Source organism: Leguminivora glycinivorella, chromosome 18 (assembly GCF_023078275.1).
Source record: "Leguminivora glycinivorella isolate SPB_JAAS2020 chromosome 18, LegGlyc_1.1, whole genome shotgun sequence".
Taxonomy (NCBI): domain Eukaryota; kingdom Metazoa; phylum Arthropoda; class Insecta; order Lepidoptera; family Tortricidae; genus Leguminivora; species Leguminivora glycinivorella.
In genome coordinates this window covers 15,994,767-16,018,234 of record NC_062988.1, presented here as the reverse complement: position 1 = coordinate 16,018,234, position 23,468 = coordinate 15,994,767, and the positions used below count along the sequence as shown (strand labels likewise).

The window sequence follows — 23,468 nt, the reverse complement described above, 5'->3', positions numbered from 1 at the left end:
TTTCCGCAAAGTAACGCCTGATTCCATCGATTATTTGAAAACGGCTAGCGTGGCCGAACAGGCACGACTTTATGTCAAACTAACCAAACAACATCGTGCAGCTGTCCAGAATGTGTGGTTTAATCAACAGTGCAAGCGTTTGAACGTTGTGCCTAATTACATCCAGTTGCGTTGTAGTAGCAATTCGAGGGCTGCTAAGTTGGCTGTTAGTAGGGCTCAGAGAATTTGGTTGAACGAAGAATCTCGCCATTGGTTTTCGGTTAGAGATAATTTGAAACTGCATCTTAAAGTGTTGTATTCTGAACTCTCATTTAAGTTGCATAATCTCGAGTTTGATATCCTAGACCAAAAGGCGAGATACTTTGCTTCTGAACTTGCACATGAGATGTATACTACTCAGCTAAACAAATTGCGTAGGTTAACGGAGTCGAGTTCGAGTTCGTTTTTGAGGGGGAGGGAAACGGAACCAACACCTCACCATGACTTCCATCCTCGTGTGAAAAATTTAACTGATGTGGAGTTTTCGGAGAATGAAGTAGAGCTTTTAGGAAAAGGGTTGAAATATAATTTCCAGCCAAAAATAACTCAGGGGACGTTAGAGAATTTGGCTGTGGATTCAGAGGTAGCGATAGTGCGGGGCCGTGGTGATTTAGATACCAAGACCATGGTGGCCAATGTTATTAAGAGTACTGTTCCGGCACAGGGTGGTGGATTTAGTTCTGATGGTTTGGCACTGAGAACTATTCAACAGAAAGTGCGAGAAAATGATTTGGTAGTTTCGAAAGCAGACAAAGGAAATTGCATTGTTATTATGGAGAAAGGAAGTTATAATCAGAAAGTTCTTGATCTGATTCAAGGTGATGGCTTTTCAAGTTTGCAGAGAGACCCAACTCCAGGATTCCAGAAAGATCTGAGACAGGCAATTAAAAACTCTATGTTTGTTTTTGAAACTGAACATCAGAAGAGCATGGTTGTGCCAATGAATCCACGAGCTCCTATTCTTTATGGGCTACCTAAGATTCATAAGGATAACATTCCAGTTCGTCCAGTGGTCTCATATTTGGGTGCACCAACTTATAATCTAGCTAAGAGGTTGAATCACATTATTAGAGAAAAGTCTCAGTTCCGGCCGAAGTTTTGTTTGAGGAATAGTTTGCAGTTAATAGAAAAGATCAAAGATATTATTATTCCAGATAATGCTGTCTTGCTTTCGTTGGATGTAGATAGTTTGTTTACGAATGTGCCGTATGGGGAGACTTTGGATATTCTAAGGGACCTTTTTGAAAAGCAACGTTTACATCCAGGGGAGGTAGATGAGTTGATAGATCTAACTGCTATATGTATGAAACATAATTATTTTAGATTCGGGGGACAGTATTATTTGCAAAGTGATGGTTTAGCCATGGGTTCTCCACTGAGTCCTTTAATGGCGGATATCTTTATGGACCACTTTGAGAACCAGCATATTGCAGGGAATGATAATATATTGTATTACTTCAGATACGTAGATGATTTGATTATTTGTTGGACGGGGAGTATGGACCTGCTGGATGAATTTGTTACTGGGCTTAATAGTAAACATCCAAAGATCAAGTTTAAGAAGGAACTAGAGCAAGACAAGTCATTGAATTTTCTAGATTTGACCATTACTAGAGTTAATAATAGCCATCAATTTCAAATTTACCGCAAGCCTACACATACTGATACAGTTATACCAGCTTCTTCTACACACCCTTGGCAGCATAGGTTGGCCGCTTTTCACTGTTATGTGCATAGGATGTTGTCTGTGCCTCTTTCTGAAGAACACTATCGAGCCGAATTGGACAATATTTACCACTTGGCAGTTTCGAACGGCTATGATAAATCAATCGTTGATGGCATCATCAGAAAGAAGCGAAGGGTTATGGTTAACAATATGTTGTATGCGGCACGTCCTTCTGAACCGGTTAAGAGGTGTCAAGCGAGCATTACTTATGTTGGCAAAGTGTCAGAGGACATTTATAAGATTTTGAAGTCAAACGGCATTCCTGTGGCCTTTAGGACAAATAACACTTTGCACTCCAAGCTTTGTAACGGCAAAGATAGGATCGAGAAAGGGAAAAAATCTGGGGTTTATAAGTTGAGCTGTGATGTTTGTAACAAAGTGTACGTGGGCCAAACGGGCCGCAATTTCACTACTAGGTATAAGGAGCATATGGCATCATACAGGCACAACCATCCAGAGAGATCCAATTTTGCAAAGCATTTGATAGAGAGTGACCATACTGTATCAGAGAATCATTCTTTTGATGTTTTACATGTATGTGAGAAAGGGCTGCGTTTGGGGGTTCTAGAACAATTAGAGATAATTAGGTACAACAATAGGGGGTTAATCCTTAATGAGCAGTTGAATGTTGCGTCATCGCCGTTATTACGAATTTTTCCATCTAACTTGCTTGGTAGGGGGGGTGGACAAAGTATAAATATGGCCGACCATTCTGGGGACGATCAGTCAGTTGCGGGACTTCGGACCGTCAACATCAGCTCCTGAGGATGCCTCGTAGAGAGGCGAAACACGTGTCGAGTTTTGTATATTTGGTGGTGGGTTGTTATATTTATTTGCGTATTTATTTTTATTTTTGCGGTGGGAGGGTGGGAAAATTAATTGCATGTAAAAAAATACGCAAGTAATTATAACAGGTTAGCACTGATTGACTTGCACGTTATCTATTCGCGGATTAGCAAAGGAAAGTTCTAGTTTACGATTGTGACTTTTGTGTTATCTAGAGGTACATATTAATCTACGTTCGGAACGTGAAAAAGACGATTTTTAGACAGATGTTATGCTTAATTTGTCCTTACAAAACTGACAGCGAGTTAACTTTTTCTTAAACAACTGACGCTAATCGTGGGTCCCAATTTCTGAAAATTCATATATATAGACTAGACTAGGCTACTAGAGAATGCTAAAGGTAGGGTGAAACATTGTAACCATTTTATATGTATTTAGGTATCTATATTATCTGTTTCAGAAGGCGTGAGCACGATCAAACGTATAGTAAGTTAGTAGTTTAGGTCAGGCATTACAGCTGATAGGTAAGTGATGTTTTCAAGTAAAAGTTACCAAATGGTCGCTTACCATAAGGACGGAATTTGCTCGTATTTTTATACGCATTAAATACCTCTTAGAGCGTTAGTAAGGACTAAAGTCAAAATATTATAAGTATTTTATACTTTCAGGTATAATGCCTTTTTTCAAGTATTTAATGTTCAACTCTTCAATTTTGTACAAAAACTATGTGCAGTTTTTTATATTATCTTTATTAAACAATATACTTTTTGCTTGAGATCGACACATATAGACGGTAGTTATTTAAAAAATGTTAATTTATGTTAAAAAATGTTTTAATTTATGTTTATGCGTTTTATGGTAACTATACAATTCACTTACGTTAAATACGTACTTTTTGCTCCCATGAATATAGCAATAGAAAAAAAAGTTAATTCATAAGTTTTCACAAACTTATTCATAAATTGTTTTTGCAAAAATTTCATTTTTGGTACAAGCTTTTATCGCCGACTGTACCTTTTTTTCAACAGACGTTTCTAAAAACCCCTTACTCGATGGGGATACGACATTTCATAACAGAGTTCCACCTTTCTGCTCCATCATCAGATCAGCTCCATGATGCCATAATATTGCATTGTCACGTGATTTACACATGTGTGCAAAATTTCAGCTCAATCGGAAACCGGGAAGTGGGTCAAATTGAGCTTCTGCGTTTTGACCTAACATACTTTACAAGGCAAGTAGAATAAAAGCTATGAATATTTTTTTTTGTCAGTTAAAAAAATAACATTCGTGCCGACTTATTGCGTCATCCGAATCTAACATGAAATTTCGACCTATCGCACATGTGGCCTCTTGGTCTAGGGGTATGATTCCTGCTTTGGGTGCAGGAGGTCCCGGGTTCAAATCCCGGAGGGGCCCACTTTTTGTATGAAAATATTGATAAAAGTAAAGAGGATTCTTTGTTAGTGAGATACTTAATAAATAGATCAATTTTATTATCTTAATATTATTTTTTACAAGAAACAAATTTATTTTTGTTTGAAAAACATGGACTGAAGTTACTTTTCAATAGAATTTCTATTTAATAAGTCAGGTAGAAATATAGGTAGAAATATATAAAGTAACTGAATTGACCGTGACTTTACTCAATTCGGTTTCATATTAACTCCATATTAGCAAGCCGTTCAAATTCGTTTTGACAGTTCTTAAAAAGAAGCTGATTTGACTAGGAGGCAAGTAGGCTATTATTAGATACGCTAATTCAATGAACACATTGATATCTACCTGATGACTTGTGTGAGTGTGTTTTATATTTATAGTTCTATCTGTTCTCAAATTTATATTTACGAGTATATTATTAAGTGTGACAAATAAAATGATATTTAATTAATCAAAATAATGGTGTAGATTAAATCATGAACGAAGTGAGAATTCTAAAAATATTAAATATGAAGTTAATTAGAAAACTTCACTGTAATAAAATCATTTATGGGCATTTTCAGAAATTGGGACCCAAAGTTAGTGACAGTTGTTAACAAAAATTAACTCGACGTCAATTTTGTGACGACAACGAAAAACAAAATTGACTAAAAACCAACTTTTTTCTTATATTTTATGTAATTAACACAGAAGCAATATTATTATTGAAGTTTCATGCTTAATTTGTCGTCACAAAACTGACATAGAGTTAATTTTTGTTTCGACATCTATCGTCAACTATTGGTACCAAACCTTTCTTTTTTAGATATTCACATTGTTAACTTACCTCAGTCAGACTATTAAGAGAGCTGATCTCCATCCAGTAGTCATCAGTAGGGTCCGGTTCCTTGTTTTTAGCTTTCAGGACTGTCCGCTGATAACTGGTCACCCCACTGACGCAGGTGTGCATAGACATGGTGTCCATAAATCGTACTCCTGTAAGGATATAGATAAAATAAATATTATAGGACATTCTCACATTGATTGATTTGACGAACGGTCTGGCGAAGTTGGTAGTTACCCTGCCTGCTAAGCCGCGGTCCCGGGTTCGAATCCCGTGACACGATTTTTATCAGATTGATAACTTTAGAGAATGTTTATGAATCATCAATATCATCATCCTCCTTGCGTTATCCCGGCATTTGGCACGGCTCATGGGAGCCTGCGGTCCGCTTTGACAACTAACCCCAAGATTTGGCGTGGGCACCAGTTTTTTACGAAAGATAATAATAGGCTACTTGCCTCCTAGTCAAATCAGCTTCTTTTAAGAACTGTCAAAACGAATTTGAACGACTTGCTAATATGGAATTTATATGAAATTGAATTGAGTGACGTCACGTCACTCAATTCGTCAAAAATATTTTATTTTAACTACAGCCAAGTTCGTACGACTATATTCCGAAGGGCCATATAATGAACCACTTCTCGCACTAGTGCGTAAAAAAAACACCATCTGTACTGAAAAATATTTTATTTTAACTACAGCCAAGTTCCCTATATTGGGGGTTTATGAATAAGGAGATTAATCTTTCTGGTGTAGCCCATTTTGCTGTGCAATAAAGATTATATAAATAATAATTACCAGTCTGTTCCAGCCAATACTGCTCCTTGATTTTACTCCGATCATATGACACATTATGTCCGACAACTATCCTAGGTCTCCGCAGGTCTCCAAACGGCTGGTCTCCGTCAGTCTCCAATGGTATGAGGTGTTCGTAGTTCACGTGATCGAAGGTTTGGTGAGGATTCTCGTTGGCGAGGGGATGGCTTACCCAACCGTACCTGTGGTTAAAATAGCACAGTCAAAGACATATATAACTCCGTATAGACAGATAAAGTCTAAGAAAAAAAAACGTACCTCAGTACCATACAGAAAAAGGTATGGTGGCCTAGATGGCATTACACCTTTGGGGTACGCTCAGCTAGATGGCGCTTATGTTAATATTTGACATTTTAACACATATAAGCTAAGAATATCGGCCAAATTGTCAAAACTGAGGTTCAAAAGTTTTAAGCCTGTGTCAAGAGATGGCAATCTATGCACTGTGATTACACATTTTACTTCAACAGTAACTCTCTATAATACTCGATCCTCTTTGGTATAGTCAACCAATTAGAACCTAAGCCACTGTATAACTATGTCACAGTGACGTTATAAATCAGATTGCAAGAAATCTCTTACAGCTTGTAATTTTGAAATGGTTGTAGAGTGGCCTAGGGTTCCAATTGGTTGACTGTACATTACAAGTGCGGAAAAGAGGAAATTCGGAACAAGTACGACTTTGTTCGGAATTGACGACCGGTCTGGCTCAGTCGGTAGTGCTAAGCCGCGGTCCTGGGTTCGAATCCCGGTAAGGGCATTTATTTGTGTGATGAGCACAGATATTTGTTCCTGTCATGGATGTATTCTATATATATAAGTATGTATTTATCTATGTAAGTATGTATATCGTCGCTTAGCACCCATAGTACAAGCTTTGCTTAGTTTGGGGCTAAGTTGATCTGTGTAAGGTGTCCCCAATTTAAAAAAAAAGTGGCGAAAAGTTAAAACACGACTGAACCTTCAGTCAGGGAGTCGGGAGTCAAGGGTGTGTTTTAAATCGACACGAGTTGCGAGTTTTTACTTCGCACGTGTTTCGTACGACGCTTTTCAGTAAATATGGCTCTTCAATGTTTCAACCCGATAACAAATGTACTACTTTTTTTTATAGTATGATTAGGTAGACGTTTGACCACGATCACACCTGATGGTAAGTGATGATGCGGTCTACGGTGGAGCACGCTTACCTATGAGATACCTATTTACTTTGCGAACTAGTGAAAAAAAAATCATGTGCTCAAATAGTACATTACGATACAAGTGCGTAAAAACTCCCTTCGGTAGTGTTTTAATTTATCGCCACTCATTTAGAATTTCTTTTTCGCACATGTATCGTACGACGTTTTTTAGTAGAGATGGTCATCAAAAGTTTCCAGGTGACATATAATGGACCACTTCTCGCACTAGTGCGTAAAAATAATAAAATAAATTCTAAATCTAAGTTTTGACATTCAAGATTCACGCTAAAAATGGCTAATGTAGACGTGCCTCAGACGAGTCAGGCATGCTCTGACAACGAAAGCGCACACGTTGCCTTGAGGCCGAGGCATGTCTACCTCTCTGTGTGATCTGCCTGATGTCCCTTAATATTTATTTATCCTACCAAGCATTAGGTGATACTGCACAGGCTAAAGTGGGCCTTTTCCCGGCAGACATCAAAACCTCCACGTCAAATATAAGCGCATCATCAGGAGGGCAGGGCACTTGCTCCACGCCATCACTGGTGTACTTGCACCAACCGTAGGTTTTCAGCCATTCCTGGAACACATTTGTAAGCTCAGTTAATTTAGGTTATTTATTTTAAGAAAATGTTACCTTTTGAATAGTTCTGTTGGAAGTCAATAAAGCATACATGTTTTATACAAAGAATACAGCAATGTAATGCTGTGTGTATTTCTTTAAACAAACACAATATGCTTTCATTTAATAACAGTAACAGTTAAGACACTAGTTTCTTAGAGAAATCAATTCTAATTGACCTATTAACCTTTCCTTAAAGCAAAGAGGATCAAGTATTATAGAGAGTCACTGTCAAAGTAAAATATGTAATCACAGTGCATAGACTGCCATCTCTCGACACAAGCTTAAAACTTTTCAACCTTAAGCTGAGTTTAGACCAGCAAGTTATTGCTGCAAGTTTGAGACGCAACTATAGGTAAGAGTGAGTGGCAAATATCTGCATCTCAATCTGCTTTCTTGCATATACTTCTGTCTCAAAACTTGCAGCAATAACTTGCATGTCTAAACTCAGCTTTAGGTTTGACATTTTGGCCCATATTATTAGTTTCATATGTGTTAAAATATCAAATATTAATATTAGTGCCATCTAGCCGAGTATCCCCCAAAGGTGTAACGCCATCTAGGCCACCATACCTTTTTCTATATGGTCCTGAGGTATGTTTTTTTCTTAGGCTGTAGCTGTCTATACGTAGTTACATATCGACCAATAATGTATAGGGTACAACCTGCAATTGTTTTTTTTTCAGAAAATTGCACTTTACCCACCAACATACAAGGTGCTATCTGCTACAAAAAGAAATCGCAGATTGCGCCTTGTACGTTGTTGTCGTCGATATGTCTTTGCTTAATGTTAACAGATATCAAAAAAACAGGTTGTATAAACACACATAATAAAAAAAAATAAGTACCTTAGGTGGCTGTGGTATGTTAGTGCTAGCCAGCTTCATCAACAGTTCTCTATATGGCCCAGCCTGTTGCTCACCGATATTGTAAAAATGCTCACAACATCCTTCCCCTGCAACTCTGGCAACTTCAGCTCCACATCAGGTACGTAAGGGTTTTGTTTGTAGTCTATACCGTGTCTTATAAGACTTTCTTGGCAACTAAAAATCAAGAATAACTTATTTAACTATTTCATTTGCTAATTTTGTCAAATAAATAATACTTCTTTCATTTATAGTGCCTATCGTTTAACGTAGTTAATTGTAATGATTTTTTAAAGTATAGTTCAACATAGGACGAATGAAAATACCTTTTAATTATATTTGAATCTACTTTAGTACCAGCATCCTTGAATAACTGCTGGTATATATTCTTAGAAATCATCTGTATATTATACTCATTAACTCTAAAATCTTTGGAAACATTTTCTTGCGGATTAACTTCTTGAATACTTTCTCTGGAACTGTTTTCTGAAGGATTTTCTTTCTCAACACTTTGTGTTTTGAGGTTAGTAGATTCGGCGTTATTTTTCTTAATGATAGTCACTTGGCTTTTAGGAATTATATCACTGTAGCATCGCGTACGAATCCGAGACAGTTTTACAAAGTTTTTTATGCACAAGGAGACGTTTATTCGTTGCATTTTAGATATTTAACTAAAATATTTACAAACACAAACTTTGCAGAGTTTGCCGCGATCTAGTTGCGTTCTGAAACCATACCACTGTATTTTTAAGCTAAGAGTTCTTGTCCTAACATTTACGACAATGGTTTATGTGTTGTTTATATTAGCAATTTAGCAGTATAACTAATTTACTATTATATGAATAAAATACAATGAATTGTTTTATATAATATGCAGTAAATCCCGGTAATAATTCAATTATGACTCACGAAAATAGGTTTTGGTTTATGAACGTACGCTGACTGACAGCTGTGGGCCTACCACAAACACCTTGATCGAACCACCCGACCTGCGAAATTTGCCCTTGAAAGACCCTTTGCTGGTGCTAGATATGAGATGAGACGGTTCCATTTATATAGTGTAGAAGACTTGCATGTCAATCAGCTTCAGTGGATCCACTAGCAATTTTGTTTTTGTAGGCCACTAATATATATCTTCTCTATTAAAGATGTGTGTAATTTAATGACCAGCATAGTAAATATGGTAAATTAAAATAAAAGATCTCTTGTAAGAATATTTTATTTTATTACCGTGTCAATACATAATACTATTTCCATTATTTCTTACCTATAATGACAGTGTTAACTCAGCAAACAATAATTATAACATGATAAGTGCAACTTATAATAAAGGAATGTAATCATAACAACTTATACTGCTCTCAGTTGGTTCTGAGCTGATAATCTCCGTTCTGGGTAATATACCGCACCCAAGGCAGAGCTTGGTAGCCACTCTTCTCAATGATCTTCAGGTATCTCACTTGAATGCCCGATGTAGTGAAATAGGGTATCTCGAATTTGACCTGGATTGGTGGCTTGCCGTCTACCTCTTCACATTCAACTGATGGCAAACCAAAGTGAGCCCTCATTAAGTACTCTTTGCCTCCTGGGAAGGATTTAATAGACCAGGTTATAGCACTCTGTTCAGGAGTATATTTCACACTACCAATAGTTGTCTTGAACTTAGGAGAATCAGCGTCTGCAGGCACCGGAATAATAATCTCCACATTGTTAGCTGTGGAACGTCTTTTGAACTGCGATTTAGCTTTGATCATGTATTCTACTCTGGAGTGGGCATGGCGCTCAATAACGGACTCGATCCAAATCAACGGCTTTACATGCGTGTTTAACCTGTAGGACATGAGCTCAAATTCACCATCGGGAGGTATGAATGAGATGGTTCTGTCATTCTCAAATCTTGACAATCTCACGCATTGATGGAACTTTACGTCTTCAAGCTCAACAGACTTGGACTTGCCTCGGCCTGTGCTCTCAAAGAGCACCTTGTCATTCAAACCCAACCGTAGCTCTGGCATACCAGACAGATAGACTCTCATTTTTATGGCACCTACAATCTCACTTCGCAACACATTGCCATTAGCATTGGCAAGCAAATTGACTGACTCAATCACATCTAGGAACACTTCATTCTTTCTGTACTTTATGCCTTCTGACCGCCATGACACCGCATTTGTGACTGCCATGGGTATTCTCGGCTGCATCTCAAGTTTATGTCCCTCTTGGGTGATGTATTCCTGCAGGATCTTGCTGTCTGTCGTCTGAGGATACCCGAAGTCAATAAGTTCGTCTAACAGCTCGTAAATAACGACAAAATTGTCGCGAATGCTCTCCTCTTCAAGTTCCTTGAAGTACTCAGTCATGACTTCAACAATCTTGTAAAGAAATACGAAAACAAGTGCTATGTTAGCATTTTTCTTCGTAGTTGATACGATGTAGAGGTTGTTGGTCTTGATGTAGGAGAACGTACATTCGCTAGTCTGCAGCAAAGGTGTCAACATCCCTTCCTCTTCCTTTTCCATCAGTAAGGGCATAAACTTGTCGATAACGCCCATGTCCACATCGCCGCGGTAGTTCCTCGATATGAGGACTTTACCTTTGACGTCCAAAATGTATATCGCAGACGAAGACATCTTGGGGCTGTAACGAAATGGGCACAATCTTAATCCACTTATGATAATGGTGACTAAGTGGTATACAAATAAAATCTAAGCTTTGTTTTCAGTAATTTCATTAAAATACATGGAGAAGACTAGAATACACTTATTTACTTACGGAAATACAAACTATTTTCTTAAATTATTTTCATTATTTCCGAAATAAGTACGTGGGATGACGCAAGTTGGGACGACACTACTGAACTGACAGCTGTGACATTATTTTCGGTCTGGGTGAGATAAGAAATCCAATCGTTTTAAATGAGACGTCGAACAGTAGGAGCTGAAAATGTTCGAGACACATCTTAAGTAATCCCAATAAAATGTGAAACCACAGTTTGACGTGAGTTTGACATTGATTAATCCGCTGTCAAACTGACATTTTGGGTCTCGAATAGCTTCAATACTGGCGGACTTTTTTTTTAGTATTGTACAGTGTTGTCACATCTACCTATTTATAGGTAGATCTACCTATTTTGCCTCCCGTCTACCTGTAATTTCGGTCCTAAATCTACCTATTTTCTAAAATATTACTATTGTAGAAAATTCTCCAAACGTGTTACGAATTTAAGTTTTACCTGTCTTATAATTACAGCATTTTACTTAAATCGGAACGTGTTTTGAATAATCTGTGTGGGTGAGTCAGCTTGAAAGTCTTGATGTTTGACAGTTTTGACACTGACAGCCTGGTAGTGAGGTTAGTGACAGTGTCATTTGTGACAACACTGACACTTTGACAGCCTGACAGTGGCAGCTCTCGGAGACGCTAGCTTGTGTTTAAAATATTTTAACAAAACATGTATAAACACCATAAAGAACTCACCAAGTAAACCAATAAATATATTTTTAATAGTTTAGAAGCATTTTTAATCATTTGACTTACCTAAGATGGTATTAAAACAGGTGTATTCGTTTCTAGTTCTACCAGTTTCTACCTATTTTTTCACCCTGGTCTACCATTTTGTTCAAATTGTATGTGACAACACTGGTATTGTATTCGCGTTGTTGTCAGTGTTCATGAATGCTGGATAAACACATAATTGTTTGTAAATAACTGAATAACTTTCGTAACAATGGTCAATTAAAGTAATAATGTTTCCCTAACGTCTTTCGTTAGAAATAGAGTTCTGTTCCATTGATATATTTGTTAGATTTCGAAACAAAGCAATGGTGGGACCAGAAGTTAATGAAAATAATTCTATTGTGTTCCTAGACGTATCAATTGATGGCGAGAAAGGTCAGTATGAGGTATTTTTTGAGTTACGAAGTGTATTTTTATAGTGCATGTGCAATGCGTTTGTAGGTCAATCGATTCTGTAGGACAAGGACGCGGCGACTCGTTGCTGCATTATTTATTCCACATTTGAATTTTATTTATGTTCCCGATGTTTATGTATTACAATGGTGTTTTAGTAGGTTTCTATGCGCGATTGCTTAAAAAACGTACATCTATAAATTTTATATAGGTATAAATACAGAGTCATTATTGCTTACTTTGTTCTAAAAATAGATATAATTGCACCTCCATAACGTAGGTGTGTAATTGAACGTTATACGTTCTTTGGTTGATATGAAAATTATCTATATGTAATGCTCCTTAATTGAAAAAAGGTTTTCAAATTATTGTCCTAAAATGGATATTTTTACCAAAAAATCTACCAATTTAAATGTATGTATGTAAATATGTCACTATATACACATAAATACGAAATAAAGTAAAAGATGTTCAATCATCTTTTCTTTTTAGCATTTAAGTGGTGTAAGGTGCATTAGGGTAATTCCGAAAGTCGTCTAATCATGAAAGTCGCATAAAAATCACCATTATTTCCATCATAACAAGATTCCCCATTTGGAAGTACCAGAGCATTTCTGTCATTCGGAATTACCCTAATGCACCTTACTCATAACATATGATTTTTGTGTCAACTACTTATACCTATTGTCTAAGCCATGTACAGTCAACCAATTGGAACCCTAGGCCACTCTACAACCATGTCAAAATGACAAGCAGTAAGAGATTTCTTATAATCTGATTTATAACATCATTATGACATAGTTCTACAGTGGCCTAGGGTTCCAATTGGTTGACTGTATGTTGTGGGAATAAATATATCATCTATCTATGTAATAGAAACTTTCATAAACAGCTCCTAGCCACTCTAAAATGATAAAATGGATATAGTACAAGTTCTTACATTTACAGTGACTTGACTTGACCCAATGTCTTAAGGTGGTTTTCCACCGGCAGAGTGTGAATGGGCAGAGCGGAGAGAAAATTGAAATCGCCCGGATTCTTTTCCACTAAAAATTGCCATTAATAGCCATCGCGGGCCTGCGCGAGCCTTCGCGTGCCTGCGCGTGCCTGCCGTAGATTGTAGGTTTCATACGATACTCTATGTCGAAAGCAATACGGTACATTTTTACAGTAACAAATATATCAATTCAAGTCTCGCACATCCTCTTCAATTCGCGCCTCGCGATGTCTCGTCGCGCTCTGCCTGTAGAATACCACCTTCGAGTTAATTTATACTCTAAGTAGGAAGCAATATGGTTAATTTTTACACTAACAAATATTTCAATTCACGTCCCGCACATCCACGTCAATCCACTCCTCTCCACGCTAAGCCACTTCTCGTCTCGCCCTGCCGGCGGAAAACTATCATCAGAGTTAATTTATACTTAAATCGGAAGCAATACAGTTCATTTTTACACTAAAAATATCTCAATTAAAGTCCCGCACATCCCAATCAATCTTTACTATTTCCACCGAAGATGCGCTGGGCGAGAATTGAAAATTTGCCATACGAATTTCAATTCCCTCCCCGCTCTGCCCATTCACGCTCTCTCGGTGGAAAACCACCTTTATGCAGACAATACTTAAAATTTGGAATGCAAATATGCAATGTGTGATGACAATGCAATATCCCCCCCCCCCCCCCCCCCCCCCACAACAAGACTTCTTTTTAAGCTGGAGCACCTGGGCATTAGAGGGAAGCTATTAAAGTGGATTGAGGCGTTTCTGCGTCATAGAACACTCAAAGTGAGAGTGGGTGATTCGATGTCATTGCAACGAGATATTCACAGCGGAGTTCCACAAGGTTCAGTGTTGGGCCCTGTTCTGTACATTATATACACTTTTGACTTGCCTCACTGCTTAAACTGCAGCATCAGTACTTTTGCAGATGACACTAAACTATTCGCCAACCCATTGCTTGACTTTGATTTGCTACAAGACGACCTGAACAAAGTATGGAACTGGTCAAGATGGCTCATAAACCTTAACATTTCAAAATGTACTGTTCTGCACATAGGCAAAAATAACCCTCGTTATGTTTATAATTTAGACAATGCTCCCCTAAAAGCTGTCAAGACACAAACCGATCTGGGCGTCAAAATCACAGAGGATCTAAAATGGGAAGAACACATAACATCGATCGTTAAGAGAGCAAAGAGTCTCATCTACCTCATAAGAAAAGCTTTCGGGAATCTGACGCCAGATATGATGCTCAAAATTCACAAAACCTATGTTAGGCCTATATTAGAATACGCGTTTCAAGTGTGGAGCCCTTATTTTATCAAGGACATCGATTTGTTGGAGAAGGTTCAACGCAGCTTCACCAAAATACCGAAGAAACTTAAAAAAATGTCCTATGAGGAAAGATTGGAGTTCCTAAAGCTTACAAGCCTGAAGGAGCGTAGAGAGCGTGGAGACCTGATCGAGACATACAAAATACTAACCCAACATTATGACCTCAAAGATTTTCATAAAATGCTAGAACGTAATAACAACACCCGTCTGAGAGGTCATCAGTATAAACTGGTCTCTCGCAGGTCATACAACAATCCTCATAGACATTTCTTTAGTAATAGAGTGGTAAAAGCTTGGAATCAGCTCCCGGAGGATGTAATATCGGCCCAAAGTGTAAACGAATTCAAGAATAAGTTAGACAAGCACAGTGCTAATTCCACATAACACCTGAAACCTCTACCGACAACTGGATACAGGCTTTATCAGTTACTACAACTGCCTGCCTGCTTTACAAATAATAATAATAATAATAATAATAATAAAATATACTTGATAGTTATTTATGTGCCCATTTAAATATTAATTGGAATGAGTAGTAACATTTTGTAATTTTTGATTTTATCTTTATTAATTAATTCATTAAAAGTCACTGTGTTTATGTGAGAAAGATGTATGCTAGCATGTTGGTAGGTTATATTATTACAAGTTCCTAGCCTGTACAGCCACAGATTATTAATAAGTCACTAACGCAACAGATCCTTCACTTGCCCACAAATGACAAATACCTATGGTTTATTTAACTAATACTTATAAGTTACTATGTAAAACTCAGAATAATAGTAGGTACGTGCAGCGCCGGCCCGTGCACTCGATCAGGGTAGAGCGAGTTTGAGTTTCGGCGCCCTTGGGAAGAAGTTTCTCTACGTAGGAAAATAAATCGCGAGCGTAGCGAGCGCGAAATTTTTTTCATAGTAATGCCGTAATTAGAAGATTAACGCAATACAGAACTTATGGATTTCATCATACAGAGTGCGAAAGGGACAAATGGTTGAACTTTCGTAGTCACACCCTAGTATAGTTACGTGTGGCTGAACGTGGATATCATGTACATAAAATAACAAACAAAATGGAGCACTATAGTGGCCAAGTCAGGAAAGCAGATTCTGAATTTCTCCTAACCAAAAGAGAAGATAATTATAAATAGTAAGCGCGAGCGAAGCGAGCGCGATTTTTTTTTTCCTATTGGCTCGATTAATTTAGACAACCCGCCAGCGGGGAATCCGCGAACTTTCAAGCTTTTATCGTCTGCAGAGCTGCGGTCTTTGACATATTTTGGGGTATTTTGACTTCACAGGGCGCCTATGTTCCCGACTTTTAGGCCTTATATTTCGCTATCACTAATATTTTTATAATACTAAGAGTTAATTAAGAGATTAACTGCGGACTCGATCGTCACTGTCGGGATGCCCATTTCGGTATTTTGCCACTAAGTGATCTGAGTGCTTTGAAATTCGCTCACCATCTGCTGTGACTCACAAAATTGCGCCTCTCTGCGACGTTTTGCGCCTTTGGCTTTATGAGGAACTCCGCTTTGGACTATCGGATAGACTCATATTTTTGCATTTGGATAGCGACGTAACTTTGCCGTTCGCCTCACAACAATGTGGTTCGTCAAGGGCTAGAATCCTCCTTTTACGGCGCCCTAGCAACAGCGCCCTTATGAATGGCAATGTGGTGCAACTTTTCACTTAATCTGAATTACAAATCTAGATTTTCAATAGGTGGATTCATTTCCGACTCCTCTTGCCATTTTGTGATATGTGCGCGCCCACGCAACGTATAATTTTTTGTATGGATTTTTCCACATTCTCGATTTTGGCGCCCCCTTACTATGTGGCGCCTAGAGCGGCCGCTCCACTCGCTCTACCCTTAATCCGGCCCTGGGTACGTGCCACGGTGCCAAACAACTATACAGGCGGGCGCGTGGCGCCCCTCGGCCACTTGTTCAGTCGTATGAACGGCTAGCGTGTAGGTACTTATCGTGCGACCGTGAACGTAGGCCTGGTACAGCTTAGCAAAAAAAACTAGGTATAAATTAAAAAGGTACAATGTCCCTATGTCATCACTTTATAATCAATATGTCTTTCGTATCAGTGTCTGTGTATGATATTTAACCCGCTCGCTGACATTACGTCGACAGCTGAACTACTGCCGCAGAATGGACATACCCGTATATGTATTTTCAGTGACAGTACGTGGACAGTGCTTCCCTTCCTACCCTTCATGTCCCATGGTCTTGATTAGTCTTGAACATCCTGTATTTAGTGTTTTTATTATTTCTCTTTATTTATTTTAATTTTTAGGCTAGGCTATTTTATTATAATACTAGCTTTTACCCGCGGCTTCGCCCGCGTAATAAAAGTATTCATTAAGATTTTCATTTGGATCCGTAGGGACCGTAGGTTTCTCTGTAGGTATATTTATCTGCGATTATTTCGATTGCACATAATACTTTTGCTTGCAATGATTGTAGAAATATTACACATCGACCACAGCGTAGGTAATTCTATATACGCTGGGGAAACCTTTATAAACATCCCACATAGCCCGTATTTCGACACTATGATCGGTGGGTAAAAAGTACTTTTTTCTATTATCCCTTACAATTTTTTACATTTTGCTTATACTTATCGCAAACGTAATCTTCAAGCAAGCAAACAACGATCGTCTTAGAGCACATTGATTGTAAGAGACCGCCGACCGATTATCCGTATCCCGCTAACGATACCCATATTATCCGTATCCGTATCGCTAACGCTATCGCTATAGCTATCCCTATCGCTATCCCTATCGCTATCCCTATCGCTTTCTTTGTACACATATTTAAAGTCACATACAGGTCGAACGCGATTAATTAACATTATTTTTACCTTTTTTCCCAACGTTTCGGCCAGGTTGCACTGGCCGTGGTCGCGGAAGACTGACGTCCCAGCAAAATGTCACCGGAGATGTAAACAACACAAAACTACCCGATATTAATTTATATAAATGTTCGGGGTAGACAAATAAATATAATCTACCCGCTTTTAGTTAATGTTTATTTCCCACCATGTTTATTTTAAAGGTAAAAATAATGTTAATTAATCGCGTTCGACCTGTATGTGACTTTAAATATATGTTTAATGATTTCTTATCAAGTGCTAAAATATAAAGTTTCATGGTTTTATCATTTAAATGATTATAAAAGTAAAATACAAAACCACTTACAAAACAATACTAAATATATACCTAAACACATTATAAAAAACCTAACCTAGGGCGCCGCCAGCAGCGGGGCAGGGCCCAAGCTGCTGGTGGTTAGGGCTGCAGAGAGAGGAACCGTCGACACGACTATCCGCGTTGTGTCCAAGATTACCGCCTTCTGCATGTGTTTTTATTATTATTATAGTCCTTTTATATCCAATCTTTGCCGGCGGCTATATTTCCGAGCTCATATAACCCGGCAACCTTCAAATCAAGAGTAAACAGGCATCTTCTGGGCGAGCTCACTCCATCGTGGGCCACGTATTTGCCTTTGGCTAGCTAGTCTGTGGCCAAGAGTAAGCCCATCTATAATTAAAAAAAAAAAATATCATTTTTTTAATGAAATAGGCAGCAAACGAGCAGACGAGCCGCCTGATGGTAAGCAGTCATCGCCGCCCATGGACATAAGCAACATCAGGGGAGCCACTTATGCGTTGCCGACCTTTGAGAACCCTAAACCCTTAACCCTTACCCACCCTGAACCCTAATTTATGTAGCTATTTAGTTATTGCATCTATGTATATCTCTTCTATTTGTTTTACTTTATTCTTCTGAGATAGGAACCCCTGTTTGGGTATGCTGTACAGTAAATACAGTAATACGCCGCTTAACGCGACCCCGTATAGCGCGGATTCGCAATAACGCGATTTTTAAATTTTGATGCATCGGAAGCAAAAGGCCACTCAGAAAACATTAGATTGTTAATAAAAATAGCAATTTGTTATTATTTTTTAAGTGTAAAATTTTAAAATTTCTTCAAACAAGCAATGTGATTGTAATTTTACAAGTAAAATATGAACTATTTTCGGTTTGAAATTTGGTACCTTATTCAAGTGACCCCGATATGCGCAAAATTCGCTTTACGCGATTTTGCCTGGAACGCATCTCTCGCGTAAAACGGGGTAAGACTGTATTTAGCGTTACTAATTTTAGGCGTTCATTAAAAATACTTACAGCTAAGCCTACAGTGTCCCTTATCTTTTCCTGCATTCTGTAAACCCCATTATACTATGAGTCAAGTTACAAGTGCGATTTCAAGGCACTTCTTATCTCTAACCTAATTCAAATTGAACAATGATACTTAGAGCTTAAGGTTGAATGTCGGAATTGAAGTCAAATACCTACTGTATTAAATAAACGTGAAAGAAAAAGGACCGGTCAAAGGGTCTAGATGTGGGGGACATCTAGCGTCTCGCGAGCGTCGCGTCGGGCCAACTGTATGGAAAAAGACGCCGCGTCGACGCGACTTCAAGCTTTGCCCATACAGTTGGCCCGACGCGACGCTCGCGAGACGCTAGATGTGGGGGGACCCAAACTTGGCATAGTGTGGTCATAATGAACAACGTTTACTATGGGACCAATGCTGAAATCGCAAAAAAATATTTGGCTGTTTCCTACATTTCGACTGTCATAATGCCGCTTATGAGCATTTTCAGAATTTGGCACCCTCCAATTAGCGTAAGCTGTTAACATAAATTAACTCCTGTCAGTTTTGTGACGATAAATTAAGCATGACATTTTTATAAAAATATGGTTTTTGTCTTAATTACATACACTTTAAGCGATAATCTACATTCAGAATGTGATAAAAGTAAATTTTTAGACAGATTTTATGCTTAAAATTGTCGTCACAAAACTGACGGCGAGTTAATTTTTTTAACAACTTACGCTAATTGGGGTGTCCCAAATTCAGAAATAGTTATTTGTTATACAAGGGGGCAAAGTTGTATTTTATCGCCGAGTGTGGAATTGAAAAACGAGCAAGTGAAAGGATGCTATAGTTGAACCACGAGCGAAGCGAGTGGTTCGAGAATAGAATCCTGAACTTGCGAGTTTTTTAACACACGAGAAGTAAAATACATTTGCACCCGAGTGTAACACAAAACTTTTCCCCTCACTATCGCGAGGAAACTACAACGCAAAAAATGCGTTTATCACTGCTTCCAGTAGTTCCACAGGTGGTAAATCATCTTTATTACTAGATTCACCTACTTTTATCTATTTTACAGCAGTTAATTTGACTTTATTCATGGTCAAATTACGTTTTTTTAAAGGACAAAACACCGAGCTAGTGAGGGGAAAACTTATATAGTGGATAAAATGCGTTCATTATGACCTCAAAAGTCACTTTTTACCCGCTGGTTATTAAAGGACAAAACACGTGTTTCCGAGCTAGTGACCTTTTTCAGTATTTAGGGGTATTAATACTGGGGTTACTTGGAAATGCTACGAGTTTGACCAGTTTAATCTTAATGTTTATATATCTATGGAACTGCCAATTTTTTGTTCGCGATTTCAGTATTGGTCCCATAATAAAAGTTGTTCATTATGACCTCAAAAGTCACTATGCAAATTTATATGCTATTTCTTTCACCCTGAATATATGCGGTCAAAGTGCCATAAACATGTATGCTCGACTTTATTCCTTATGCGGTAAGGTTGTGGATACAGATTTTTGTCACTTTGTCTGCATATATATTTAATAATTTAATAACGCGACTGTCAGGGTTCGAAAATATCCGATATTTATAATAAATATCAAAATATCGGATATTTATCAACTTTGATATATATCCATTTTAACACTTTAAGTTCTCGCGCTTTGTACACATATTTAAAGTCACACACAGGTCGAACGCGATTAATTAACATTATTTTTACCTTTTTTCCCAACGTTCCGCGACCATGGCCAGTGCAACCTGGCCGAAACGTTGGGAAAAAAGGTAAAAATAATGTTAATTAATCGCGTTCGACCTGTGTGTGATTTTAAATATATATCCATTTTGTATGGAAGGCATATTATTATTTTGTTGCATTATTTATGAATACAACTTTAGATAAGGAAAATTCTATTAAAAAACATAACATTTAGTAGAAAAACAGTAACAAACACAAAAAAAACTATATTTTTAACAATGTTACATTTTTAAAAACCATTTTTGTATTGCAATATTTTATAAACAAATGATAAATATCGGATATTCATATCCATTGATATATATCGTCAAACCCCGCTGGATATATATCAGATATATATCGGATATATATCTTGATATATATCCATTGATATATATCCTCGATCCCTGGTGACTGTACAACAAAGTATGTCTCTGCTGGAATGTGTTATTATAAAACAAAATGAAAGTAAAAGGTCTTATCAAGATTCCTTCATTATGTGGAAATATTATTGTCATAAATCGTAATTGATTTCAAGCATTACTTATAGTATACGTCATGTGTGACATTCTCATGTAAAATGTATTTTTTGCTTGTAATAAAATATCCTGGAAAGTTACTCATATCAATCAAAGATGTATATAACTACGTTTAGACTGATAAATTTAGTCAGTATGAAGTCAGATGAAAAACCTATAGTCAACCAATTGGAACCCTAGGCTCTGAAGAACTATATCACAGTGACTTTATAAATCAGATTGCAAGAAATCTCTTACTGCTTGGCATAGTCTGACATGGTTGTATAGTGGCCTAGGGTTCCAATTGGTTGACTGTACCTCAGAACCCTGTCTATAATACAAAGACTTTGTAACTAAAAGTTATGAAAACTATAAAATGACAATGGTATTTGCTGATTTCTTCAAGTTCAATAGAATATAATATGTAGGCAATCAATGTAAACGCATATGACAGATTTTGTTATCTTTTGACATGTAACATAAGTCACATACAGGTCGAACGCGATTAATTAACATTATTTTACCTTTTTTCCCAACGTTTCGGCCAGGTTGCACTGGCCGTGGTCGCGGAAGACTGACGTCCCAGCAAAGTGTCACCGGAGATGTAAACACCACAAAACTACCCGATATTAGTTTATATAAATGTTCTTAGCACAAACAACAACTTTGGCCCCTTGTTAAACAAATAGTTATTGTTTCAGCCAGCCGCATAGTGATAGAGCTACGGAACGACATAGTTCCTCGGACAGCTGAGAACTTCCGCGCCCTCTGTACTGGCGAAAAAGGCATCGGCGCTAGCGGCAAACCTCTACATTATAAAGGGACCAAGTTTCACAAGGGTATGTACCATTATAAGTACATATTACGGCTCAGCCACGACATTGGTCGAGCGAGCGAGACACAGCGATGGGACTTTTCATTCGCACGTATGTCTGCCGCTCAGAATGTCGTGGCTGGGCCGTTAACTGGAGCGGCCAAGCTACAAGTACAGTCGACTACAAAGAAATGTATCCGATTTTTCACTTAAAGCATTGTAATAAGGTGAAAAAATGCCGGCGGCAGCGCATTCGCAGCCCATTCAGTGTGTGCGACCTTCGCGCGGTGCTTTAGAACTCAATGTCGGCTGCGTGCGGTCCGTTTGTTAATGTAGGTAAGAATTATAACAGGCGCATTTTGTGAACATCAAAGCAGTGAGCCTTCTGTACTTGTACTATTATATATTAGGGGCCGTCCATAAATTACGTCATTCTAAATTAGGGGGGGGGGTTTGGTCTGCGGATGACGGTAAATGATAGATGGGGGGGGGGGGTGTTTCGAAATTGACGTCATTCTTATTTATTTATTTATAGTTTATTTTTCACGTACAAAAAGATTATTTCTAAAAAGAAATTTCTTCCAGCACACCTAGTAAGTGAGACTGCAAATGTGAGAGGCGGCTAAGGCGCATACAATACTAAAATAACTCATAATAAACATATATAAGTAATGCAACATAGATGTACACAAATACAGTAATAACTACAGATAAAATACTCTAACAATAATATTACATATAATACTAGCTGCCCGCCCCGGCTTCGCCCGTGGTACTTAAATGTATTATACATATAAACCTTCTTTAAGAATCAGTCTATCTATTTAAAAAAACCGCATCAAAATCCGTTGCGTAGTTTTAAAGATCTAAGCATACATAGGGACAGACAGCGAAAGCGACTTTGTTTTATACTATGTATTTATATTATATTATAAGTAGTTATATTATATCAATGATTATTGCCAAAGTAAAAATAATAAAAGATGATTCTATAACCAAGTGTTTTAATCATATAATACCCTATTTTTCTCAAATCTGCAATGTTTTATTTTGTCAAACTGGTAATGACGTCAATTTTGGGAGAAGGGGGGGGTCATTAAGATATGACGATAGGATGATTATAGGGGGGGGGGGGTCTAAAATCTGAAAAAATCGATGACGTAATTTATGGACAGCCCCTTAGGACCGCAAAGTAAGTATATTGAAGAATCGCGAAGCGTCTGTAAAGGTACCTACTAGACACTACAGTAGTGACAGCTGTCGCTAGCGACGTCTAATACGCAACGTTGCCAGACTTCGCTTGATATATCTTGCATTGGCAACAGCGCGACCGAAGACTGCATACATATAGCTACGGTACGATATATGTTCTTAGATGGTATAGAACTTTTCCGCGCCTTCTTTACCAGCGAGCAGGGAGTTGACGTCAGCGGGAAACCTCTACAAGTCTACATTATAAAGAGACCATGTTTCACAATTGTATGGTTTTCTTTTACCTCGTAACAGTTGGTACACTTGTTATTTTATGAGTGTTAGGACCGTACCCACTGTCATCATCACAGGCCTTTGCGTCTATTGCAGACGATATACGCATTGCTGTTTAGGCAACGGGTTTGATGACTGTGGAGGCCGATTCGCGAGCGGCAGGACCTGTCACATTTTTGGCAGAGAAAACTCA

General features: G+C 37.9%; 3 protein-coding genes and 1 non-coding gene across 6 annotated transcripts in view; 2 read left to right on the top strand and 2 right to left on the bottom strand.

Moving 5' to 3' along the window:
• The window catches only part of LOC125235924 (DNA polymerase subunit gamma-1, mitochondrial), a 41,784-nt gene extending 32,796 nt beyond the window's left edge, over positions 1-8,988 (bottom strand). Inside the window, 6 exon segments of the mRNA XM_048142565.1 lie at positions 4,818-4,966; positions 5,613-5,812; positions 7,234-7,388; positions 8,279-8,373; positions 8,376-8,473; positions 8,623-8,988. Of these exon segments, the coding sequence (XP_047998522.1) occupies positions 4,818-4,966; positions 5,613-5,812; positions 7,234-7,388; positions 8,279-8,373; positions 8,376-8,473; positions 8,623-8,954 (1,029 nt within the window). The 5' untranslated portion in view covers positions 8,955-8,988.
• On the top strand, positions 3,899-3,970 carry Trnap-ugg. The gene has a single exon. It is a non-coding gene; the product is annotated as a tRNA-Pro (tRNA).
• Positions 8,989-9,501: 513 nt separating the features above from the next.
• On the bottom strand, positions 9,502-11,171 carry LOC125235855 (AP-1 complex subunit mu-1). Of its 3 annotated transcripts, none has more exons than XM_048142465.1 (2): positions 11,069-11,171; positions 9,502-10,933 (listed from the first exon to the last, which is right to left on the bottom strand). In XM_048142465.1, exon 2 carries the CDS (start codon positions 10,924-10,926, stop codon positions 9,658-9,660), a length of 1,269 nt encoding a protein of 422 aa, XP_047998422.1. In that variant the 5' UTR covers positions 10,927-10,933; positions 11,069-11,171; the 3' UTR covers positions 9,502-9,657. The 3 variants fall into 3 exon arrangements, with proteins under 3 accessions (XP_047998422.1, XP_047998425.1, XP_047998424.1); XM_048142468.1 differs by having other exon boundaries at positions 11,081-11,099; XM_048142467.1 differs by having other exon boundaries at positions 11,065-11,083.
• Positions 11,172-11,946: 775 nt separating this feature from the next.
• The window catches only part of LOC125236013 (peptidyl-prolyl cis-trans isomerase D), a 32,710-nt gene continuing 21,188 nt past the window's right edge, over positions 11,947-23,468 (top strand). Inside the window, exons 1-2 of the mRNA XM_048142694.1 lie at positions 11,947-12,187; positions 21,678-21,815. Coding sequence (XP_047998651.1) covers positions 12,118-12,187; positions 21,678-21,815 — 208 coding nt within the window. The 5' untranslated portion in view covers positions 11,947-12,117. The remainder of the gene's footprint in view (positions 12,188-21,677; positions 21,816-23,468) is intronic.